Here is a 23,102-nt window from a genome sequence, read left to right on the forward strand (position 1 = left end):
TGAGCAAGCAATGGTACTGACACACACAAGGGAAAACCTTCATATAGGTTAAGTTAATCTCACCAGTAGATTCACTTAGCTATGCATGATGATACATAATGTTATTACCTCCAACCTTGCAAAGGTGTTTTCCTGATACTGTTCTGTGTTTACTTTCACTTTCACTGGAGGAGGAGTTGCAGAAAGACTAGCAATTGTCCTTATCTCTATGGGAGGAGCTCACAACACAAAGCCACATTCAACATTGGCCAACAAGGTTGCAGAACAGAGCTTGTTATTTTTTAAACTATCCAATGTACTAAGTTACCATGCCTCTCTTGAAAACGGTTCCTAGCTTCAAATAATGCTTTGCCACACATCATCCAGAGGTCCATCACCTAGCCTCACCTAGCCAGACATTGCTGCCATGGCTCATGTTAACAGTTACCTTTCTATTCTACTGCTATTCTTTACTGAGGGTGAGTTACATCAGTTTTCATATGAAGTACTTGATAAGTCTGTAGGTCTAAAATGTAAGTTATACAGTATAATACATTTCAGAGTTGTGTTTCATTATGAGATGTAGATAACTACACTAAAATGTATAGGTGCATTATACATCAATTGTAACTGCATATAGTCCTTAAAGGAATACAATTAATTCATTATTATTATATAATAATTAAAATTATTATTATATTATTTGAAGCTAAGGTGCCTTTTTTACGGGTGAATGGCCGGTCCAGTCACCATCAGTATACAAACATCAGCATCTTCCTGTTCTATACTGTTTAAAAAAAAATGGAACTTAGAAAAGTCCTTGTAGCTTAAATATCCAAGTTGCATTGACATTTGAATTGGGAGATTTTTGAGCTGACATTGAATCCTCAGTTTAAAATACTGTGTTGGCTTAAAATACATGTGTCTTATTAACATATTTCCCAATGTCCCTCTCTGCAAGATGTATTTTACTTTATTTTTGTACATTTACTTGCCAGGGACCAGTTTACAGTTTAAATATATATTTCAATAGCTGCCATATGATGCATTATATCAGCTATAGCAAAAAAGTGGATTTGTTGTCAGGACAGAAAAAAGCACTGTCCAGTCAATTAATTGGATAAAAACTGAAACTGGAAAGAAGTCAAGGGGGACTGGACTCTAAGTACAACATTAACATACGTGTTTCAAACTTCATACACACAAAACAGCCTAGAAATGATTTTATTAGGATCTCTTTTAGCCCACCAAGGGCTAGTCTTTCAAGAGTCCTTTGAAATGTACAAACATACAGAATGGGAATTGAAATGATAGATGCAATACTGCATATACCTTTAAATGTATTTATGCTGTTGTTTAGTCCCTTCATAGTGTTCACTGCAGGTTGCTAAAATGTAGCGCTATATTAGATGTGTGTACTAAACAGCCTGTAACTTTCTTCATGCAGGGCTCTCTCAGCTGGTGAGAACACAGCAGTTTGTCACAGCAACCCTGGGAGAGGATGCTCAGTTCAGCTGCAGGCTCATGAAACCCAAAGACGTGCTTCAAGTCACCTGGCAGAAAGTGACACCAGGGGGGACTGAAAATGTGGCCACCTACAACAATCGATTTGGACCAGTAGTCAACCCACCTTTTCAGAGGAACGTGGAGTTTGAAGACGAGGGTCTGCAGAACTGCTCTATCGTCATCAGAGGAGTGTCAAGAGGAGACGAGTCCTGCTACAAGTGTCTGTTTAACGCCTATCCAGAAGGAGCTATCAGCGGCAGGACCTGCCTCCAAATTAATGGTAAAATATGATCACTGTAAGGAGGGGTTAATTCACTCTAAAATCCAAATTGTATAATGTGGATTCACCTTAACATTAGACTACTTTTGGGCCTCCTGAGTGGTGCAGCGGTCTAAGGCACTGGCCGGCCAGGATGTCCTTGTCCCATCGCGCTCTAGAGAGTCCTGTGGCGGGCCGGGCACATGTACGCTGACATGGTCGCCAGTTGTACAGTGTTTCCTCCGACACATTGGTGCGGCTGACTTCTGGGTCAAGCGAGCAGTGTGTCAAGAAGCAGTGCGGCTTGGCAGGGTCGTGTTTACATTTACATTTACATTTAAGTCATTTAGCAGACGCTCTTATCCAGTTTCGGAGGACGCATGGCTTTTGACCTTCGCCTTTCCTGTATCCGTACGGGAGTTGCAGCGATGGGACAAGACTGTAACTACCAATTTGATATCATGAAAATTGGGGAGAAAAATGGGTAAAAAAATTAATAAAATATATTAGACTACTTTTGAGGTCTTAAAACAATGTCTCATATCCCTTTAAAACAGGAACAATGGCCTCCAAATGCCTTCAATCCATTGTTCTACCTTGACCTGTGCGTAAATGATTAACCCAGGAACAATTCCCTCAAATCATCATGCATCCATTTGACCTTGATGTACATGAAAACATTATAGTATTTACATTAACTGTGAACTGTGTCTGTTGTCCTATAGAGCTGTATGGACCCTCACTCCTCATCACACAAACCAACAACAGTCACACCACTCTGTCCTGTTCTGCTACGGGACGACCTGCTCCTACAGTAACCTGGGACCACATAGAAAACATCAGTCTAGACAAATCCAGCATGGCTGATGTCACCCATTCCGATGAAACAGTCACTGTCACCATAACTGCCATGGTGGCAGCGTCCAGTCTACCTGACAAAGACACCAGGGTTAGGTGTGTAGCGTCATCCCGTGGTGCCGTCAAGGAGGTTTCCATGGTGATTCCAACTAGGGTTCAAGCTTCATTTGCAGGTGAGAAACGGTTAGGGTTAATACCACCATAATATATTGACATGATCAAGAACATGATGAAGTACTGTCTGTGTTCATGATGAGGTACTGCCTGTGTTCATGATGAGGTACTGCCTGTGTTCATGATGAAGTACTGCCTGTGTTCATGATGAAGTACTGCCTGTGTTCATGATGAAGTACTGCCTGTGTTCATGATGAAGTACTGTCTGTGTTCATGATGAATTACTGCCTGTGTTCATGATGAAGTACTGCCTGTGCTCATGATGAGGTACTGCCTGTGTTCATGATGAAGTACTTCCTGTGTATTTCTGTGCTAGGTCAATCTCAGGTCTCTGATGATGACAGGATCAGTGGTAAGTGGTTGTTATTCTAATAATGACAGGCCATAATCAACCTATTGACTGACTCTTTTACTGTTCAACTTTCAGGTGTAGTGCAGAGACATATTTACATGTATGAGGCGTTGGTGTGGTGTACCTGGGAATTTGACCTCTGTCTTCTCTTGTCATCTCTCTCATTCACAGGTGCAGTGGTTGGTGCAGTGATGGGTTCAGTGTTGTGTTCAGTGTGTCTCATTGCTGTATTCTGTGTAATATGGCTGCAAAAGAGGAGAAAAGATACCTCTTCCAGGTAGATAAAAACTATTACCTTGAAACTGAACAGTTACTCTGAATTGAATGTGATTTGACTGCCAGTTGTTTACCAGTTGATCTCTAATTTGATGTAGAAAACCCCCAGTTCCTGACCCTGAAATCAGCAGAACTCCCTTAAAGACACCAGCAACATCCAAACAGTAAGATGCTCATTCTTATGAACATTTAAGAGATTATGATGGATACCTATTTGAAAGAAAACATGATAATTACATTTTCTGAGAATGTGCTATACAGGTTAAAACTCATTCTCATGATTAAATAATTGTAATGAATGAATAATGAATCAGATGATGTGGTTCTTGTCAGTATATTGTTTATTTTGATTTATTTCAGTGTCACACCAACCTCCAGTCCATCACAAATGTGAGTATCTCTTCAACATTTTAGCAGCTTTTTAAGATAAATAATAATTATATAAAAAATAAAAAAACATTTGTTTTTTCAGGTCACACTTGTCAACCAGCTCAACAGTCAAGCGTAGGATGACTAAGAAGTAGGTTAACTTTCATAGTCTCTTAATGTCTTCTGTAATCTCTCTCATTGATCAAGAAACTTGGGAATGAAACTTGGAAATGTATTTCTGTGGTGTATGTTTCCTGCCGGTACATTGTCTGTTTTGATCTCTTTCACACAAAGCTCCAGTCCGTCACAAATGTGAGTATTTTTACAACTTTATTTGATTATCCCGATAGAAAGCGTGAAACAGACAGTATTGAGAATGTTACAAAAGCTTTTAGTATAAATTAACAAAAATACAAAAATCTGAACATAACAAAAACATTTCCTCTTGTTTCAGGATACCATCCCTCAGCTCGTCTGACAAGCGCAGGATACAACCAGCTCAGGAGGCTGTAAAGAAGTAGGTTTACACCTTCATTCTCTCACTGTCTGCTGTAGTCTCTCTTCTTGAGGAAGAAGCTCTGAAATGATGTACTACTGTGGTGGTCATAGAGTAGTCATGGTGACTGCATCATGCATTCAGCTGCATGTTAGTATTTCTTATGCTTTGTTACTCATCATGTCACTAATGTACTATATATTCTCTCAACTTGGGAAAGATGTGTATTTCTGTGATCAAAGAGTGGTCATGTTTATTACGTCAGTGTTTACATCACTGTCTGCAGGGCTGTTTCTAGATTTTTGCCCTTCCTCTTGGCAGCTTAAAAGTTAATGTCCTGCAGTTCAACAGTATGTTGAGACCCCGACTGACTTCCTAAAACATATATGATATATACTGTATAGAAAAACATTGTTTTGGTTGGGGGCCCTAAGCAGCCGCTCACTTCACTTAAGCCTAGAAACGGCACTGCTTATCAATACATTGACCATGTTCATTTCTTTCAGGACCACACCAATCTCCAGTCCATTCAAAATGTTGGTATTTGTACAACTATATTTGATCATCCTGGTAGAGTGCTTGAAAGAGATGATTGTGAATGTTAAAATGGGTTACAATAACCCCAAAATTCAAACATTACTTAAAAATGTACTTTTTGTGTTTCAGGATAGACTCCCTCAGCTCCTCAGCCAAGCGTATGATGCAACAAGCACAAGATGTTGTAGAGAAGTAGGTTTAAGTTCTCTTGGTTTTTATGGGTTTTTTATACCTATTCTCTCATTGAACAAGAAGCTCTGGAATGATGTTTTGAGGTGGTGGTCATGGTGACTGCATGCATGCAAATGAGTTGCATTTGTTGCGTTGCTGCATTGTTGTTATGTTATGTTACTCATGTCACTAGTATAGGATACTCCATTCAGTCAATATTTAAATTACCTTCTTTCATACAGATTATCTCCTCAGAGACCAGATGACCTGCAATGTAGAAGGTGAGCTGAAATAATCATGAATAATTACAAAGATGCAGTCAGAAGTATATATATTTTTTAATAAATATCTATGCCATTTTGTTGTATCTATTTTAGGAAACTTTTAGAGGGTTACGAGGACTGAGTGACTACCATACTGTTTCACACACATCTGTGTGGTTCAGAGACCGTTTCTATCCATAGGCATTGTGGGTACTGAATAGTGGACTGAATGGCTGACACACATAGGCCTGCTGGTTATTGTATATGTAAATACACTATGTAAATATAGTTTGTAGTTGGTTAATGATGAAACATGATAAATCCACACTAGACTTGTTTGTGGTTTTATTCTTCACTTTTTTATAAATCAAGTGTTGTGATATTATAGTCTACACAATGTCATAATGTAGACTACTTTCATGGTGTGTGTTGTTGTGTGTGTGTGTGTTTTCTTTCTTCACTTCTTATAAATCAAATGCTGTAAAATACACAATGTTGTAATGTACTTTGTTGTGTTTTTGTTTTCTACTTTCTAAATAAAATGTTTAAACAACGTTGTAGTGTATGTTGTGACATGGCTTGTTATACAATGTGTCATAAATCTGCTGCTGGAAATGCTTCAAGTGTGAATTGTCTGATTCTTCTGCCACTCAAGAGACCAACCAAAAATACATACAATTGCCACTAGAGGTCACCTAAATATAACTTTAGAGAGAGATTGTTGAGAAACGGGATTGACACTAGTTTTGCAGCACTCATGCAACTGCGCGCCACCGATGGTCCACTTGATCCACAGTTTACTTGACTGACTCTCTCTGACGTCTCTCATAAAGAGGCAGAACGCATCACACCTGGTCTCTTCAGTTTAAAGACTTTTGAAACATGGATTTGATAGTCAGTGTACCAGATTGTTTTACACCATACAGAGGACATAAGTAATTCTCACTAACTCCTTGCACTGCTCAATGGTTAAGTAGTTGTTAAAGCAGAGTTAATTTGTTATAGGTCCCAGTTAAAATAAAACGTTGTGTTATGTTTGATATTTAATAAGGCTAAAAACTTTAATAATAACGTTTAAAATTGTCGATATTGAATTATTTTCTAAAGGTGATACAAACCTATAGGGTTTTATTTATTTATTTCACCTTTATTTAACCAGGTACGCTAGTTGAGAACAAGTTCTCATTTGCAAATGTGACCTGGCCAAGATAAAGCATAGCAATTCGACACATACAACAACACAGAGTTACACATGGAATAAACAAAACATACAGTCAATAATACAGTAGAACAAAAGAAAACAAAAAGTCTATATAAAGTGAGTGCAAATGAGGTAGGTTAAAGCAATAAATAGGCCATGGTGGCGAAGTAATTACAATATAGCAATTAAACACTGGAATGGTAGATGTGCAGAAGATGAATGTGCAAGTAGAGATACTGGGGTGCAAATGAGCAAGATAAATAAATAAATACAGTATGGGGATGAGGTAGGTAGATAGATGGGCTATTTACAGATGGGCTATGTACAGGTGCAGTGATCTGTGAGCTGCTCTGACAGCTGGTGCTTAAAGCTATTGAGGGAGATATGAGTCTCCAGCTTCAGAGATTTTTGCAGTTCGTTCCAGTCATTGGCAGCAGAGAACTGGAAGGAAAGGCGGCCAAAGGAGGAATTGGCTTTGGGGGTGACCAGTGAGATATACCTGCTGGAGGGCATGCTACGAGTGGGTGCTGCTATGGTGACCAGTGAGCTGAGATAAGGCGGGGCTTTCCATAGCAGAGACTTGTAGATAACCTGTAGCCAGTGGGTTTGCGACGAGTATGAAGCGAGGGCCAACCAATGAGAGCGTACAGGTCGCAATGGTGGGTAGTGTATGGGGCTTTGGTGACAAAACGGATGGCACTGTGATAGACTGCATCCAGTTTGTTGAGTAGAGTGTTGGAGGCTATTTTATAGATGACATCACCGAAGTCGAGGATCGGTAGGATGGTCAGTTTTACGAGGGTGTGTTTGGCAGCATGAGTGAAGGATGCTTTGTTGCGATATAGCAAGCCGATTCTAGATTTAATTTTGGATTGGAGATGCTTGATGTGAGTCTGGAAGGAGAGTTTACAGTCTAACCAGACACCCAGGTATTTGTAGTTGTCCACGTATTCTAAGTCAGAGCCGTCCAGAGTAGTGATGCTGGACGGGCGAGCAGGTGCAGGCAGTGATCGATTGAATAGCATGCATTCAGTTTTACCTGCGTTTAAGAGCAGTTGGAGGCCACGGAAGGAGAGTTGTATGGCATTGAAACTCGTCTCGAGGTTAGTTAACACAGTGTCCAAAGAGGGGCCAGAAGTATACAGAATGGTGTCGTCTGCGTAGAGGTGGATCAGAGAATCACCAGCAGCAAGAGCAACATCAATGATGTATACAGAGAAGAGAGTCGGCCCGAGAATTGAACCCTGTGCCACACCCATAGAGACTGCCAGAGGTCCGGACAACAGGCCCTCCGATTTGACACACTGAACTCTATCAGAGAAGTAGTTGGTAAACCAGGTGAGGCAATCATTTGAGAAACCAAGGCTGTCGAGTCTGCCAATAAGAATGTGGTGATTGACAGAGTCGAAAGCCTTGGCCAGGTCGATGAATATGGCTGCACAGTAATGTCTCTTATCGATGGCGGTTATGATGTCGTTTAGGACCTTGAGCGTGGCTGAGGTGCACCCATGACCAGCTCTGAAACCAGATTGCATAGCGGAGAAGGTACGGTAGGATTCGAAATGGTCAGTAATCTGTTTGTTAACTTTGCTTTCGAAGACCTTAGAAAGACAGGGTAGGATAGATATAGGTCTATAGCAGGTATATATATAGGTATATACCCCCTTTGTTTCTTATGAAGCCTAAAGACTGAATATCAGACAGTAGCATGGATGTGTGTAACTGTTTGCTCCCTCAACTCTGCTGCCAACAGCCAATCGGCTGTAAAAGCCGCCGGCTAGTGAGCATTCTGAATTTGTAGGCTCTGAGGTGCTTGCTGAAGGCACATACAGCGCATTCGGAAAGTATTCAGACCCCTTCCCTTTTTCCACATTTTGTTACTTACAGCAGGGGTGGGCAACTCCAGTTCTCGGGGCCTGATTGGCAGAGGTGTGGACTCGAGTCACACGACTTGGCCTCGAGTCAGACTTGACTCACAAATATGATGACTTGCAACTCGACTTTGACTATAACACCAATGACTCGTGACTTAACTTGGACTTGAGCCTTTTGACTCGAACTGACTTGATATCCTCCCCAAGTCCAATATTTAAAATGATGCTATTAAAAAAAGCATAAACTCTTCATTTAACAGATTACAGTTTGAATCGGACAGCAGCCAATTAAATTGTGCCAGCTGGGAAAAAGTTGCACGTGGTAGTGCAGAGGATCGTCAGCGGCTGAATTCAGATGGAGCCCTTGGAAAGATGATACCCCAAATTATTATTTTTGGTTATAAATACTACGCGGTATCAACAAAAAATTGATTGCAACTTGCAAAACATTTGGGAAGAAAATTACAGGAGGCGCAACAACTTCCAACTTTGTTTGACATTTGAAGCTGCACAAAGAACGGTAAGTTGTGGCTAATATAGCCGACAGCTAACGTTATATAATTTATAACTTTGCTAGTGTAGCATGTAGGTTAACGTAATGTTAAATCAATGAGCCTCCACACAGTCAGTCAGTGTGGGAAGGTGATCATTGCACCCAAGATTGAGCTACAACTGGCTAGGCAGCTGGTAGCCTAAATCCTGCCTGATGTTACTTCTGTTCCTAAAACCATTGACATACGTTAGCCTACTGTAACCACACAGAGAGGGGATGTGTGTGTGTGTGTGTGTGTGTTAAGGTTGGGCGATTGTGTACAAGCCTACATCGCCCGTGTCACGTCCTGATCATAGTAAGTTGTTATTTTCTATGGTAGAGTAGGTCAGGGCGTGACAGGGGGTGTTTGTCCGTTTTTGTATTTCTAGGTTTAGTTTCTAGGTTTGAATTTCTAGGTTGGTTTTATTTTGGCATGACCTCCAACTAGAGGCAGCCGGTTGTCGTTGTCTCTAATTGGAGGCCATATTTAAATTGATGTTTGTCCCACTTGTGTTTGTGGGTGATTATATTTTGTGAGTATGTTTCTTCCTCCTGCGTCACGGTTTGTCGTTTTGTCTTTCAGTTTATTTTGGTCTTGCATTTAAGTTTCACAATCGAATAAATATGTGGAACGAAACAGACGCTGCATTTTGGTCCGATCATTTAAACAGCCGTGACAACCCGATTGAGCCCCATAGCGATCATTGATAGTCGATCGCTATGGGGGAGGTCTTTCTCATGGCTACCCATGTATTTCCATGGAAATATAAAGTTTATTTGGAAAGTAATAAATATATATATTTTTAAAGCATTCATGATTTGCGTAAATGTAATATACTAACTATTACTTTTGTTGAAAATATGAAATGGTATTACATTTGGTGAAGAGCACATTATGACTTGTTTAGGACTCGAAACTCAAAGTTTAGGACTTGAGACTTGACTCGGACTTGCCTGTCTTGACTTGGGACTTGACTTGGGACTTGAGAGCTAAGACTTGAGACTTACTTGTGACTTGTAAAACAATGACTTGGTCCCACCTCTGCTGATTGGTGTCACTTTTTCTCCATCCCTAGCAAACACAGCTGATTAATCCAATTGCATTCTAAACTGAAGATCATGATTAGGTGATTATTGGTGTCAGTTAACGCAGCCTTGTTCTAAAATGTATTAAATACCTTTTTTCCCTCATCAATCTACACACAATACCCCATAATGACAAAGCGAAAACACCTTTTTTTGTTTTACAAACAAACAAAAAAATAATACGTATTTACATAAGTATTCAGATCCTTTGCTATGAGACTCGAAATTGAGCTCAGGTGCATCCTGTTTCCATTGATCATCCTTGAGATGTTTCTACAACTTGATTGGAGTCCACCTGGGGTAAATTCAATTGATTGGACATGCCTGCTTCTGGAGACAGGAGGATATTTCATCCCTCAAAACGGGCATGAAAAGCATTGAGCTGGTCACTTGGACCCGTGCGAAGGCTCTTCGCTCCTGGGGTTACCGGATTCCAGAAATTGGAACTAGTAATGGGGTTGCCAAGCTAGGAAGTTTAGCAAGATAGCCGACATTAGCCAGGAGGCTTTTTAGTCTAATTGAGGCTATCTAGGCTCTTTCACCGCAGCATGGTCCTTTTCAAATAACCAAGCAACTTAACACTACATATACTAAACAATAGAGCTACCCAGACAACTCCACTGTGGGGAGGCAGGAATAGCTAGTAATAGCTAACTCACCTCGGTGAGTTAGCCAACCTAGCTAGCACGCTATGCAGCACTTGTTAAGCTAGCCCAGTCTCAAGTCTACGTACGACCGGATCACAGAGGTGGAACTGGACCCTTCATCAACAAGTCTAGGAAGAAACGTAATCGGTGGTTGACCAAGACAGACGCATACACAACGCCCAGGCAGACAAGACATTTCCTCCGACCAAAGACCCAATCCATCTCTGCATCCCGCAAGGAAGTCACTATCGGAAACCACAAGGCCCCTGAAGAATGCTACATGATTGTCAAGAGAACCTGTGCCCATGACTAGGAAACAGTGCCAGCTGCGGGCAAGCCACTTTTACCGACACCATCTCCTAGTCCTGCACACAAACTGATTAGAGTGAGGGCAGCCAGAACATGCACCAAGCCAAGACATACAAGGTTTCAAACCCGATCCCGGCTTGTTAGCCTTTTTCGTTTCGGTCGTGTTTGCCATCTTACTCATTGCTACAGCCAGGCAATTCCAAAGAATAACTTAGTGGTTTGTAGGAAACCAGGAGAACAAATCCAAACTCCAGCACACAACGTCCAGGGGTGTGCACGCTCTACCATAAAGGGACAGTTTAGTTGGTGCAGAAGGGACATTCTGAACTTTGAAGGCCGAACCTAGGCGCTAATGACGCCAAATGCATTACTTTACTTAAGTAATAATTACTATTACTTAAATTGATACCCAAGATTTACTCAACCAAACACACACCATAAGTCTATTTTTTTCATCACTTTTTACTACCACAAGAACTCATACACCTTACATCAATAAAAGTTCAACACGTGCTATCATTTTGAAATGGAATGAGGTTAAATAAATTAAGGATAAAATATTGCAGACAAAGAAAATAAGTGGACTAATGTCATATTTTGTAAGAGAAGTGAACATTATCTAAGCTCATCCTCTCTTTGGTCTTTCCATAAGTAAACAGCAGGTGCTGCTGCTGTCTTGATAAAGCCACAATCTGGAGTTTGTGTTTTAGCCCAATGATAGCAACATTAGCTGAGGGATGGGGATGGAGAAAGGTAACATCACAAGCATCGATACTGCAATAACACAAAAACATATATTATATTTGGTTAGTGTTAGTGTTGATTGAAACTAACCATAACCGGCATCAGTTCTACACTTGATAAAAACACCCTTCAGCCTTGTGGTGGTGCAGAATCTATCATTGTTTGTGTCTAAAGAAGGAAGTGGACCTGTTGATGTGTCTGTGGTAGATCATAAGACCTCTCTGTGGTGAGTTCTCCACAAAGACCCCAGTCACAAAGACCAAGATGCACTAGCAGAGGTGTAACACGAATACAAGCTAGACAACAGCAGCACTTCCTATGCTCAGCTCTCAAGGTCCATTATAACTAAGTCAACCCAGCATCATTTTGGTTGGCTTTTTACCTGGTTCCTATATTAAGCAAATAACGCTGAATAGCCGTTAAGTTCTGTACTCGGTCTGTGCAGACAATATTGAGTAACGATTGGTTCTGCAGGTGGTCAGTATGTTTGTATTCAGTCTGGTTCTGGTTCTGTGGGGTCTGTGCACAGCTGTTGAAGGTAACAGGGATGTATTGCATGATAGATAACATTTCTTAACATCTGTCATCTTTGCAACAAACTGTGGATTGCAGTTCAAATGCAGTTAGTCAATAAGAAATCAACTTTCCATAAAACAGTACACTCAATCTGTTTCCCTTCATGTTTGCAGTGACTGAAATAAAGATATCCTTCTGCCCAAGCGAAACACCTCATCAAATATTTTTTGTAATGGATAAGATAGAGTGATAAGTGGGGGGAAATGACTGTCAAGTGTAATTTCGGACCGACCATAATGGTACCGACTTCACTTATGACCCCAGATTCACACTACATATAAACTCAGCAAAAAAAGAAACGTCCTCTCACTGTCAACTACATTTAGTTTCAGCAAACTTAACATGTGTAAATATTTGTATGAACATAAGATTCAACAACTGAGACAAACTGAACAAGTTCCACAGACCTGTGACTAACAGAAATGGAATAATGTGTCCCTGAACAAAGGGGTCAAAATCAAAAGTAACAGTCAGTATCTGGTGTGGCCACCAGCTGCATTAAGTACTGCTGTGCATCTCCTCCTCATGGACTGCACCAGAATTGCCAGTTCTTGCTGTGAGATGTTACACCACTTTTCCACCAAGGCACCTGTATGTTCCCTGACATTTCTGGGGGAAATGGCTCTAGCCCTCACCCTCCGATCCAACAGGTCCAAGACGTACTCAATGGGATTGAGATCCGGGCTCTTCACTGGCCATGGCTGAACACTGACATTCCTGTCATTCCTAAATGTGAATCTGACCATCACCCCTGGTGAGACAAAACCGCAACTCGTCAGTGAAGAGCACTTTTTGCCAGTCCTGTCTGGTCCAGCGACGGTGGGTTTGAGCCCATAGGCGACGTTGTTGCCGGTGATGTCTGGTGAGGACCTGCCTTACAACAGGCCTACAAGCCCTCAGTCCAGCCTATTGCGGACAGTCTGAGCACTGATGGAGGGATTGTGCGTTCCTGGTGTAACTTGGACAGTTGTTGTTGCCATCCTGTACCTGTCCTGCAGGTGTTATGTTCGGATGTACCGATCCTGTGCAGGTGTTGTTACACGTGGTCTGCCACTGCAAGGACGATCAGCTGTCCGTCCTGTCTCCCTGTAGCGTTGTCTTAGGCGTCTCACAGTACAGACATTGCAATGTATTGCCCTGGCCACATCTGCAGTCCTCATGCCTCCTTGCAGCATGCCTAAGGCACGTTCACGCAGATGAGCAGGGACCCTGGGCATCTTTCTTTTGGTGTTTTTCAGAGTCAGAAGAAAGGCCTCTTTAGTGTCCTCTAAGTTTTCATAACTGTGACCTTAATTGCCTACCGTCTGTAAGCTATTAATGTCTTAACCACCATTCCACAGGTGCATGTTCATTAGTTGTTTATGGTTCATTGAACAAGCATGGGAAACAGTGTTTAAACCCTTTACAATGAAGATCAGTGAAGTTATTTGGATTTTTACGAATTATCTTTATAAGACAGAGTCCTGAAAAAGGGACGTTTCTTTTTTTGCTGAGTTTAGAGACTGGCAGTGTTTCTACACATCACCAACATACAACCATCTGATATAGGGAAAGGGGGATACCTAGTGAGTTGTCCAACTGAATGTATTCAACTGAAATGTGTCTTCCGCATTTAACCCAACCCCTCTGAATCAGAGAGGTGCAGGGGGCTTTGCTCAGGGGCAGAACGACAGATGTTTACCTTGTCAGCTCTGGGATTCAATCCAGCAACCTTCTGGTTACTGGCCCAACACTCTAACCACTAGAACTACACCTGTGAGTGTGTACATCATGGAGGAACATAATTTTATTTCAATATTTCTGTCAAAGCTGTGTTTGGTCTGACGGTGTATATTTAAAAAAATAAAGGAGAGCCACACACTCTAGGAGCTCAGATGCACAAATGTCCAACGTTTCGACAGACAAGCTGTCTTCAGGGTATGATGAATATTACCTCTGATTACTTCCCTAAATTCAGTGGCTTTTAAATTGCTAGTGTGAAAATGAAAATCACATTTGAGAGAAAATCCTCTCACAAACTCCCTCACAAACCCGAGGGGCCTCATTTATAACCATTGCGTAAATTTCACACTAAATATCTGTGTGCGCCATTTCTGAAAAGACTGTGCACCTATAAAAATAGAGATTTATAAACTTGGAGCACGCCATGCATAGGCATGTTTCCCATTATAAATCAGACCCGTACTGAAACTGTATGCGCGTAAAAGAGCATTAAAACTCCACCTGAAAACGCTCATCATTCAGCTGTATATGGTCCTGGTGCACCAAAAAATACGAATTTCTGCATCTTGTTGTGTAAAAATCATTCCTTTCCCAAATTAGCCATGGATGGTGATAGGGATTTTGACTTTTGGTTTTACTTAATTCTCTGTACTGGCCAATGAATAGAACAGCGATTCTGAACCAACCATCGGTGATTGTGGAGGCCAGGTCATCTGATGCAGCACTCCATCACTCTCCTTCTTGGTCAAATAGGCCTTACACAGCCTGGAGGTGTGTTGGGTCATTGTCCTGTTGAAAAACAAATGATAGTCCCACTAAGCGCAAACCAGATGGGATGGCGTACTGAGTAAAGGGTCTGAATACTGATGTAAATGTAATACTCTAGTTTTTTTTAATACATTTTCCAAAAATGTGAAACCTGTATTTGCTTTGTCATTATGGGGTATTGTGCATAGATTGATGGGGGGGCGAGGATAATAATTTAATCAATTTTAGAATAAGGCTAACAACAAAATGTGGAAAAAGAATACTTTCTGAATGCACTGTATATATGGTACCAGTCAAAAGTTTGGACACACCTACTCATTCACGGGTTTTTATTTTATTTTTTACTATTTTCTACATTGTAGAAAAGACATCAAAACTATGAAATAACATATGAAATCATGTAGTAGCCAAAAAGTGTTAAACAAATCAAAATATTTTTTGAGATTCTTCAAAGTAACCACCCTTTATGACAGCTTTGCACACTCTTGGAAAAACCCTTGAATGAGTAGGCGTGTCCAAACTTTTGACTGGTACTGTATAGTATTACAATGGTTCCCCCTCTAGTTTTTGTCTTGCTCAACAGGAGAGCAGGGACGTGAGTGTCTGTCGCTGTGCTGCATTTGAAAAAGGACTTAGTCACAGCGGTATGAACAGATAGTGATGCAACATTTGAAGTAAAAATTCCAGGAAAGTGTCCCGTCTGATTACCTAAATATGTGATACTTTATATTTGTGTAAGATCCTTGCATCACCTGATTGTGTGGAATTCTCTCCGTACTTTAGATTTTTTACCATTTGTTCTTTGTAACAGGCCTTATATAGTTCATATTCTGTACTGTAGACTACATCAATTGTTAAGAAATATGTTTAATTTCACTATCTGTTGTTATGTACATTAGATAAGTGAGATGCAGCTGGAATCGTCCTCTGGTTGAGTGAGACATGTTCACATGTATCAATGTCACCACAGTAACATAAGAACACACCTGCCAACTAGGATATAAGACAGGTACTTCCCAAGATATAATGAACATGTTTTGGATCTGATGTTTGGGTCAGAACACACCTTTTTATGCAATTTCCCATTAGGGGTTTCTATGGAAACTACACACATGCACACAATTTAACACACACACACACACACACACTGCAGTACACTACAGTGCCCCTGGAGAAGTTTGTCTCATCTGACCTGGGATTTTAACCGGCAACCCTTTCACCAGATGACTCCTCATACACATTCCAACACCCTTTAAACAATAACAGGATATCAAAGTTTACAGTGATATCAGATAAGGAGTGTCTACTTTTGACTGCTCCTCCTTTCCTGGAATTGGATTCAGTACAACACTCAGTTACCACAGAGGCTGCTGAAAGTGGCCAGAGTACTGTAATAACCCTCCAGTCAGGATGGTTCCTCCTTCATTCTTTTCTACAGTAACCCTCAGACCTTCTGTTGGGCCACTCCCCCTGAGACACCCTCAGATAGTGGGGTCACAGCCAGAGATCAGCCATTATTGACAGTGACCCTGGAGTTGGCTCTGGGATTCGAACCAGCGACTTTTCACTTATTGGCCCAATGCCCTTAACTGCTAGGCTACCTGCCACCCTTAGGCTACTCCCAGCTAGAATGTAAATGGTAAAATAACAGAACGATGGGATTAATACACATCTATAATTTAATAGGCATGCTGTTTGTAATAAAATGTACCATTACAATTAAGATAAAAACAAATTATATACAAATCTAACTGTGTTATACTCAGTGGTGGAAAAAGTACCCAATTGTCATACTCAAGTAAAAGTGAACCAGCAAAAAACTACTTCAGTAAAAGTGTTAGAGTATTTTGGTTTAAGTATCAAAAGTAAATGTAAATTCCTAAAATATATACAAACCAGACGGCACCATTTTCTTGTTTATTTACGGATAGCCAGGGGCAAACTCCAACACTTAGACATCATTTACAAACGAAGCATGTGTGTTTAGTGAGTCCGCCAGATCAGAGGCAGTCAGGATGACCAGGGATGGTGGGACTGTGTGAATCGGACACTTTTCCTGTCCTGTAACAGGTACTTTTGAGTGTCAGGGAAAATGTATGGAGTAAAAATAACATTTTCTTTAAGAATGTAGTGGAGTCAAAAATATAAATAGTAAAGTACAGATACCCCAAAAAACTACTTAAGTAGTACTTCAAAGTATTTTTTTACACCACTGGTTATAGTAAGGTTAACATCACTTTCAATTAATAAATTCATAACTATCTTAAACACTTTCAGTTTCACTTGTGTAATGCAACTCGTGTCTTCTACCCACTGGGGCAGTGGACTTCCCCCTTTTGATATGACATTCAGACACAGTCAGTCACTACACATCTCCTAGGAAGAGGAAATCCCACAACCCCTAACACCAGACTAACAATGGAGACCAGCAACCACCAGGAGAAGAATCTGGTAACTTCCTGCTGACACAATTACCAGAACAGCACTTAATGTGAGAAGCATGTTGTGAAAACTCTAAACCCCTATGACACACACATACTACTGTAATGGATTTAAAATGTCTGACTCATAAAATGTTCACCTTATTCCCATAACACAGAGTCATCATTTCCCACATTGTAAAATGTTTTTTTTTTTTATGCAGATTGACTGAAATGTACTGTTCATCAAGTGTAGGCCTATTTATACTGAACAAAAATATGAAAACGCAACACGTAAAGTGTTGGTCCCATGTTTGATGAGCTGAAATAAAAAATCCCAGAAGTTTTACATATGCACAACAAACTTATTTCTCTCCAATTTTCTGCACAAATTTGTTTACATCCCTGTTAGTGAGCATTTCTACTTTGCCAAGATAATCCATCCACCTGACAGGTGTGGCATATCAAGAAGCTGATTAAACAGCATGATCATTACATAGGTACACCTTGTGCTGGGGACAATAAAAGGCCACTAAAATGTGCAGCTGTGTCACACAACAATGCAGATGTCTCAAGTTGAGAGAGTGTGCAATTGACATGCTGACTGCAGGAATGTCCATCAGAACTGTTGCCAGAGAATTTAATGTTAATTTCTCTACCATAAGCCACCTCCAACGTCATTTTAGAGAATTTGGCAGTTCGTCCAACCAGCCTCACAACCGCAGACCACATGCAACCACTCCAGCCCAGGACCTCCACATTCAGTTTCTTCACCTGAGGGATCGTTTGAGACCAGCCACCCGGATAGCTGATGAAACAGAGGAGTATTTCTGTCTGTAATAAAGCCGTTATGTGGGGAAAAACTCATTCTGAATGGCATGGGCCTGGCTGCCATTGGGTGGGTTTATGCCCTCCCAGGCCCACCCATGGCTGCACCCCTGTCCAGTCAATCCATAGATTAGGGCCTAATACATTTACTTCAATTGACTGATTTCCTTATATTAACTGAAACACAGTAAAATAATTACATTGTTGCATGTTGAGTTTATTTCTGTTCGGTATAGCTTCTGGGGGTGCAGCATAAGCAGCAAATTTGTGTGGAACTATCTGTAGTTGTAGTAGCCTGTTGATGCCTTTGATGTGATGGCCTCTAAATTGGAGTTTAGTTTGGTACAGAGCCTGTGAACAAAAATAATGTTACGTCAACAAACTATAGCTAAATAGATTTCCCATTTAATTTTTTTTGCTATGACGTCATTAAGGTTCAGCCTACTGTGAGCCACAGAAAATACAAGAACTAACTGTTCCTTCTTCCTTGTCATGTATTTTACAGTAGATGTCACATTGTAATTGGCTACGGCCGGGAACCACTGGGGAACTAGGCTACTCTCTAGGCTTCCCGCATCAACAATTTAAGGGCTTTCCAAAAGCATTCTTGCACTTTCGCTGAATCTGACTCACTTCACGTGCAACTAACGAAGCAATATATTATGGTACAACGTGAGAAACAAAACCATGAGCTTTAGTCAACATTCACTAGCTGAGAATGAATACTTTTCTCATTCTCTTATGCCTGCTCTCTGAAGGTAAATTGTTTTCCATGGCTTTCTGACTTGGGGTTGATTCTGCTCATATAAGATAATATAGGTTAGGTTAGCAACATTTACCAAGTTTGACAGGTAATTGATTATATTGTATGTAGGCTAAACTTGTTTTATTTATTTACCTGTTAACATTCCTTCTTCCTTTTGTAGCGGTCTCTGTCAACGTCGTAGCTAGAGGAGACACCAGGGTTGACTTCAATGCCGACGCATCATATACCTGCACCCATGCGGACTCGACAGGTGTGCTGCAAGTCACCTGGCAGAGGCTGTTCAAAGACGACTCGGTGGAGAATCTGGCCACCTACAGCAAGCGGTTTGGAGCTCAAATCATAGACCCGCACCGAGGCAAGGTGGTTTTCACGGAGGCATCTCTCAACTCGACGTCCATTACCGTGAAGAATGTAACATGGGCGGACGAAGCCTGCTATATTTGTTCCTTCAATGTTTACCCGAGTGGATCAAGACGCAAGCAGACGTGTCTTACAGTTCAAGGTATTTAATGCACTGAATAACAACAGTTTTAGGGCTTACCTCTATTGTTCTCTATTCAGTTGAAGTTATATTTTAATGTTAGTGATATTGTAACTCAAAATAATAATCGTAAATCAGCACAGGTACAAACAAGCACATCAGGTCAACTAATTATCCAGCCCAGGATTAGACCTAGTTGAATCAGGTGTGCTGGTACTGGAATAGAAGTGAAAGTCACTGGGGGTATCCTCTTATCGAGCATTCATAAAGACTTCATAAGGAATACCTTCAGTACATTCGGAAAGTATTCAGACCCCTTGACTTTTTGCACATTTTGTTACGTTACAGCCTAAAATGGATTTAAAAAAAATAAAGATTTGCAAAAATGTCTAAACATGTTTTTGCTTTGTCATTATGGGGTATTGTGTGTAGATTGATGAACTTTTTTTATTTACTCCGTTTAAGAATAAATCTGGAACATAACAACATTTGGAAAAAGGGAAGCAGTCTGAATACTTTCCGAATGCACTGTAGATGCTTCACTAATACATTTATAAGCAAAACCAATACAGGTAATATAAAGGTCCTTACATCTGGTGCTTCGCCAAATATAGAATAATCCTTTAGTCACCCTTTTTACAGCAGGACATTTGCTAAAGCATGATATCTGAATAATACAGTATGGGCGGTGTAAAGGTTTATTAGGGGTTTATTAGGAGAATAGAAACACTATGCTTTAGAACACCAGCTAACTGCAACTATAAATCACCATATTGGCATTGTTACATCACTGGCAGGATTTAAAACAATGTCTGAAACCCAAAACTTTCAGAAAGACCATGAACTCTGCATGCATTAATTAATAAGGAAAATTGGCTGGTGTCAAACCATATATGAAAACATGATACATATTTTGAAAGCAGTTCTTAATTGATCTGCCTGATAAAATAAGTGATATCAATAAAATCAATATGATCTAATATTCCCTGTTTCATCTATTCAAAGGTGTATCTGAAGTGAGAGCCACAATGCAAAAAGTCCCCAGCACTGAATCTAAAGCAGACATGGAAGTTGTGGTCAGTTGCTCTGCCACGGGTAAACCAGCACCTTGGATCCAATGGAACATTTCTGCAGCAGTACCCATAAAGACACCTAACAACTGGACTGTCATTAACAAAGACCAAACTGTCACAGCCATTAGCAACATCACCCTCCAACTGTTGCCAGGCTCAGGGGGATACGTGGACTGTATCGTAAACAATGGGATGAGGACACAGAGACACGAGCGGGTCCTGCTTCCTATTCTCCCTGGAGAGAGGGAGGTTGAAGAGGGTACGTAATGTTGACCTATTATATACTTCTAAACCGTACTCTTTTAGCGTGTCAGATTAGTCCAACTTGAAAACAACTATGAGAAAACATCATCCCTAGCTCTATAAATAGCATGCCAAATTCATGATGTTAATAGTAAACATTTACATTTGGATACATGAATTTGGCGTTCCATTTACAGGCTACATCATCCCCAGGGACATGTTGTGAAAGCCTTGTGACCAGCATCATCGTGCAATAGTGCAACATTCTGTTTCCTGAGATCAGAACGCAGCGATTTCAGGCTGGTTCCAAGAGGCTAATGTTGTGATGCTATTAGTGCTGTTAGTAATCTTATCTCACCTGTTGGGTTTAATGTTGTCTACCATGGCAAAGCATCACGAGTCACTCCCTTTTAAAATCACACTGTAGTCAAGTGTTGTGTTGAGTTCTGGGTACTTTCCAGCCCCTCAGGGAAGCTACATGATGGATGATATGATTGGATAGATGGGACAGAACATGATGTCAACATGTTATTCAAACTGAATGCATTTAAAAGGAAGGATGTAAAATTACTCGCCTTTCTCTTCTGAGTAAATGCTGTCTCTCCAAACACATGCTCACTGGAATTTCATGTTTCATCTTCCAGATGACAAGAGGACATCCCCGTGGGCTGTTGCCATTCCAGTATTCCTAATCATTTCCCTTTTAGTCATCTTTGGCTGTGTCGAGCTTCAAAAGAAAAAAGGTGAGTCCGTACAAGATTATCTGTAATATGTAATATCTTTATTTGAATATTCTTAGTAAGACAAATGGAATGAATTGAGTCATCAACTCTATATATGGTTCTGACTTTTATCAAATAAACTGTGAACAGCGTATGTCTTGGAGCTCAGGAATGTTTATGGAGAACGTCCTTTTAGATTCACTGTAGTACAGTATAGTAACCTTCACATTCTATCTGGCAGGTTGCAGGCAAGCAGTGTTGACAACCACAGCAGACGAGCAGGACCCTCTTAGGAGCATTGTGTAAACATCTGTCTGTTGCTGACCGTGCTTATATGCACTGTAGCTGACAGATGTTTTTGTTGAGGACTGGAGCACCTGTTGTTACTGAGCCTGGATGTTGAACCTTGTTGAGTCATTCTTACGCAGTCATAAATAAGCTAATTATCACATGCATTATACAAGCCATGATATGGTTAATGCTGTTTAGAGGTACTGAAGTGGCATTTTAGGTTTCAGAGATTGATGGCCTCTTGTAGGTGAGTGTTGTGATGTGAGGTAGGTTACCTGTTGCCTGGCTACCCAAACTCCTTGCTCCGGCCAAATGTTACGCCACGCCCAAGGACGTTAGTTTCTTCTTCGCAGTGATTCTGGATTTGAATACCTCCCCAACCTTTCACCGAATGCCAACACATTCTGGGCCATCTGATTTGTCCGGTAACGATGGGTTGAGTCAGAACTAGAACACCCGTGGGTAAAACAGCAGTTTGAAAATTCATCATTCGATTTTACTCTGATTGGTTAGAGACAATCCAATCGCTGAATACATTGTTTGTACAACGCCCGTCATGACCCTCGTCACCTCCAACGACTTCAATAATAACCCTAACCTTATTCAGACTAAAGTATGTAGTGAACGACAAAGCAGCTGAAAAATGTAGTTTGAGTCGTCAGGCTAGGTTACCTCATCTATTAGGACAACACCACCTACTGTTTGAATGTACTTTATTATAACATACACCAAGTAGAATAGATTTATCTATTTATTTTATCTTCTAAATAACTTAGTAATTTATTTCAACCCATTTCAATACGATTGCACTTTTGTTCAAGTTAAGTTTACAGTGTATTGTTATTATAATTCTATGGACCTACAGGTAGTTTTGTTTTTCTTCATGTTATGTCAGTGTAATGTGTGAATGTATTTGAGCCCTTAGAATGTAATGATGATAATGTTTGCTCTTTGATTGTTTGATATATCCTCATGTTTGAGTTCCTATTGTTATTTATTTAGATCATGGATGTTGCTTGTTGTGTTTGACCCCACTTGATTTGACACTGTTTATAAATCAGGCTATTATTCTCACTTGATCTGTACAATGTTTTCAGTTGATTAAGATTCAGAAACATTCTTTATATGGATTGTGTTAACCCCATTTTGATATTAAACTATTCGCTGTATTTAAAAAAACACAAACTTCCCATTGTCACCTTGTTTACACTAACATCACCAATTTAAAATAAGGGTAGGTTTTCCAAGCTCGATTTACAGTAACATCCAGATTTAAAATCCGGGGAAGGTTCTTATAGCTCTGTTTACAGTAACATCACCATTTAAGATCTGGGGTAGGTTGTTATAACTCTGTTTACAGTAATATCACCATTTAAAGTTAGGGGTAGGTTGTTATAGCACTGTTTATAGTAACATCACCATTTTAAATAAGGGGTAGGTTGTTATAGCTCCTCCTTGTTTACAGTAATATCACAATTTTAAATCAGGGGAAGGTTCTTATAGCTCTGTTTACAGTAACATCACCATTTAAGATCTGGGGTAGGTTGTTATAGCTCCTCCTTGTTTACAGTAATATCAC

At 40.4% G+C, this 23,102-nt stretch overlaps 2 protein-coding genes across 4 annotated transcripts; both read left to right on the plus strand.

Annotated features, from left to right (window-relative positions):
- The first annotated feature begins 235 nt into the window (after positions 1-235).
- On the plus strand, positions 236-5,794 carry LOC123728193 (nectin-4). Of its 3 annotated transcripts, XM_045699390.1 has the most exons (14): positions 236-458; positions 1,427-1,765; positions 2,470-2,775; positions 3,093-3,128; positions 3,300-3,405; positions 3,503-3,568; positions 3,765-3,794; positions 3,877-3,924; positions 4,068-4,085; positions 4,228-4,290; positions 4,776-4,805; positions 4,936-4,998; positions 5,220-5,258; positions 5,355-5,794. In XM_045699390.1, the coding sequence occupies exons 1-14, from the start codon at positions 407-409 to the stop codon at positions 5,380-5,382; spliced, it is 1,224 nt and encodes a 407-aa protein (XP_045555346.1). In that variant the 5' UTR covers positions 236-406; the 3' UTR covers positions 5,383-5,794. The 3 variants fall into 3 exon arrangements, with proteins under 3 accessions (XP_045555346.1, XP_045555345.1, XP_045555347.1); XM_045699389.1 differs by having other exon boundaries at positions 4,776-4,998; XM_045699391.1 differs by lacking the exon at positions 4,776-4,805.
- A 12,656-nt stretch (positions 5,795-18,450) lies between these two features.
- LOC106575840 (OX-2 membrane glycoprotein) lies at positions 18,451-22,689 on the plus strand. Its single transcript, XM_014152536.2, has 5 exons — positions 18,451-18,705; positions 18,874-19,215; positions 20,200-20,526; positions 21,155-21,253; positions 21,474-22,689. Exons 1-5 carry the CDS (start codon positions 18,666-18,668, stop codon positions 21,536-21,538), a joined length of 873 nt encoding a protein of 290 aa, XP_014008011.1. The 5' UTR covers positions 18,451-18,665; the 3' UTR covers positions 21,539-22,689.
- The last annotated feature ends 413 nt before the right edge of the window (positions 22,690-23,102 follow it).

This window comes from Salmo salar, chromosome ssa17 (assembly GCF_905237065.1).
Source record: "Salmo salar chromosome ssa17, Ssal_v3.1, whole genome shotgun sequence".
NCBI lineage: Eukaryota > Metazoa > Chordata > Actinopteri > Salmoniformes > Salmonidae > Salmo > Salmo salar.